This window comes from Chiloscyllium plagiosum, chromosome 23, assembly GCF_004010195.1.
Source record: "Chiloscyllium plagiosum isolate BGI_BamShark_2017 chromosome 23, ASM401019v2, whole genome shotgun sequence".
NCBI lineage: Eukaryota > Metazoa > Chordata > Chondrichthyes > Orectolobiformes > Hemiscylliidae > Chiloscyllium > Chiloscyllium plagiosum.
The window spans coordinates 53365054-53368341 of record NC_057732.1 but is presented as its reverse complement, the minus strand read 5'-3'; the positions used below and the strand labels follow the sequence as shown (position 1 = coordinate 53368341).

The 3288-nt window shown below is 43.2% G+C and overlaps 1 protein-coding gene across 1 annotated transcript in view; it reads right to left on the bottom strand.

The window, feature by feature from the left end:
• Nucleotides 1-3288, bottom strand: part of LOC122561879 (histone-lysine N-methyltransferase SUV39H2-like) — a 38557-nt gene that overhangs the window by 26350 nt on the left and 8919 nt on the right. The window contains exon 2 of the mRNA XM_043714198.1: nucleotides 944-1089. Coding sequence (XP_043570133.1) covers nucleotides 944-1089 — 146 coding nt within the window. The remainder of the gene's footprint in view (nucleotides 1-943; nucleotides 1090-3288) is intronic.

Here is a 3288-nt window from a genome sequence, read left to right as displayed (position 1 = left end):
CTGCCTTCCCTGTTAGGCCCCTGCCATTGAAATAAATGCAGTTTAATTTATTAGTCCTACCTTGTCCCTGCCTGCCCTGACTGTTTGACTCACTTCTGTTCTCACTGTACCTGTCTCGGATTGATCTCTTTCCTCACTATCTCCCTGGGTCCCACCTCCCCACCTTACCAGTTTAAATCCTCCCAAGCAGTTCTGGCAAATTTCCCTGCCAGTATATTAGTCCCCTTCCAATTTAGGTGCAATCCACAATCGACCTAACCTGCACATCTTTGTGGAAGGAAACCGGAGCACCCAGCAGAAACCCACACAGACAAGGGGAGAATGTGCAAACTACACACAGACATTTGTCTGAGGTGGGAATTGAACCTGGGTCTCTGTATCTGTGAGGCCACAGCACTAACCACTGAGCCACCACGCCACCCTGAAATTCTTTAGTTCTGATGAAAAGATCATGGAGCTGAAACATTACGTGGCAGAGTCAGGAAAAGCAAGGCTAGTGCTTATGACTGGACTCAGTTAAGCAAACAAAGAAATGAATAAACCTTAAAAATAAGCAGCATAGCCAGAAAACATTGTTAATTTTTCCACAAAAATTAAACCAAACATTTTGCTGTTATAAAATCAATTCTACTGGAGATGTAGAAATAAAATTTTAAGAATTGTTAAACGTATTCCTGCATATATTGTCATACTTATCTATTGTTCATCAGCCATTATGAATTGAACGTCAGCTTAAACTCCAATTCGCATTATCATCAAGTTAGACATTCTTCAAGTGATTAACGTGTAAATGAAATGCATTGAGTTACAAAATCCAAAATGAAATATCAGCTTCCACTGAGCCAGTACTTGATAAACTGTTGTCCTGAGTGTTTATCGCAGGAGATGGAGGCAGAACAGAAACGTTCACTTTGAAGAAATGACAGGTATGTATTGAACCAACCTTTACTTTCTTATACCCACACAGATACTCCACTTCATATTCTTCAAGATTTCTCTTGTCAATTCCAAGGGCAGGGCAGGTCAGCTTCTCGACTCGACACAGTTCCTGGAGAATCTCGAGTGATGCTAAGCAGGGCACGCACCACCCTGGGATAAGACAAAAGGTGGAATGTTACTCTGGCTGGGTGAGTGAGGAGGGGGCAGAGGGCAAAGCACAGAAATTAGAGATAGCGATGGTATGATTGCTTGTATAACCAGAGGGTTCACACCTCCATAACCCCACACACAGAATCTAGGAACAGGAGGAGGCCATTCGGCCCTTCGAGCCTGCTCTGCCATTCATTGTGATCATGGCTGACTCTCTACTTCAATGCCACATTCCTGCTTTCTCTCTATGTGCCTTGATGCCTTTAATGTCGAAAAAAAAACTTTCTTGAGTATACTTAGTGAGTAGGTCTCCACAAGTTCCTTACCGTCCCTAGTTCCAGGCTCCCCACCCAAGGGGAAACATCCTCCCTGCATCTGGTCTGTCTAACCCTGTTGGAATTTTATACGTTTCAATCAGATCCCCCTCCAGTGAGTACAGGCCCAGTCAAACCAGTCTCTTCTCATGGGATAGTCTTGTCACCCCCGCTGTCAGCTGAGTGAACCTCCACCCCTCTATGGAGGTTAAATCCTTTCTTAGCTAGAGAGACCAAAACTGCACACAATACTCTGGGTGTGATCTCACCGAGGCCCAGTATAACTGCAGCCAATGCCTCCTTAGGTGATGTTCAAAGCACTCCCTTGAGGCAGAACCTAATCCAGGTTTGGAAGTCAAATCCATAACTTTAGTTACACAGCTGCAATTTCTCCAACCAGTAAAAATTATTCCACGATTGGTTTACATTTTACAATTGTTTTGAATTTATTCATTTTTAAAAGTTTCTGAAGTACTAATGATTCATCCTCAACCCAAAGAAAACACTACAATCTTTTCCACCTTACAGGAAATGGAGCTGATTAATAATTTTTTCACACTGTCACCTTGAAAGTTGAGCTACATTGTAGAAGCATTTTCCAGTTCCAAGTTCCAATTCACAAACACCCCCCCACCCCACCACAACTATGTCAGAAGCTTTCATAAAAAAGGTCTCTTTATTATCTCATCCTCACCCAACCCAGATACAAAACTCAAGATTCATTACCGAACCCAAGTTTAAAACGTGCTAGCTGTTCAATTCCATCTGTTATCTTTACAACCACCACAACTATGTCAGAAGCTTTAAAAAAAAAGGTCTCTTTATTATCTCATCCTCACCCAACCCAGATACAAAACTCAAGATTCATTACAGAACCCAAGTTTAAAACGTGCTAGCTGTTCAATTCCATCTGTTATCTTTACAATCCAGCGTAACATTTAAAATACAAATTTTAAACAATACTCAGCTACCTGCAACAGATTAGAACAGACGTGCATTTGTGTGGTCACCACCCTCACATGTCACAATCCTAAAACGAACATTGACATTATAGGCAGGAGTAGGTCATTCAACTCTCCAGCCCACTCTGCTATTCAGTAAGGACCATGTCTAATCTGATCACTCCATGTTCCTGCCTACATTCCATGCTCATTAAGAATGACCCCCTCAATGCTAGAAAGTCCCACATGTGAAGCATCAAGAACCTCAGGGTCTTCTGTTGCTGCTCATACTCAGGGGGCGTGCATTTCCAGTGAGGGGGTGGGGTGGGGTGGGGGGAGTTCAAAGGAGACGCAAGGGGCAAGTTTATTACACAGAGAGTGGTAGGAGTGTGGAACGTGCTGCCAGGGGTGGTGGTGCAGGCAGATACAACAGGGGCATTTCAGGGGCTTTTTGATAAGCATATGAACATGCAAGGAATGGAAAGACATGGACAAAGGGCAGGCAGAAGGGATTAGTTTAATTTGGCATCATGCTTGGCACAACATTGTAGGCTGAAGGGCCTGTTCCTGTGCTGAACTGTTCCATGTTCTAATAAAGCGGTCTCTTCCTCTCAAACTCCAGTGGATACAAGCCTAGTCTCATGTGCAACGAACCAGAATTGATCAGGGACTTCGAAGTGAAGGAGCCATTGGGAGGTAGTGACCATAATACAATAAGCTTCAATCTGCAATCTGAGAGGGAGAGGGTACAATCGGAAGTGACAATATTTCTGTTGAATAAAGAGAAATTTGGAGCTATGAGGGAGGAGCTGGCCAAAGTTCAATGGTGCAATACCTTAGCAGGGATGACAGTGGAGGAACAATGGTGGATATTTCTGTGTATAATATAGAAGATACAGGATCAGTTCATTCCAAAAAGGAAGATAGATCCTATGAGGAGGCAG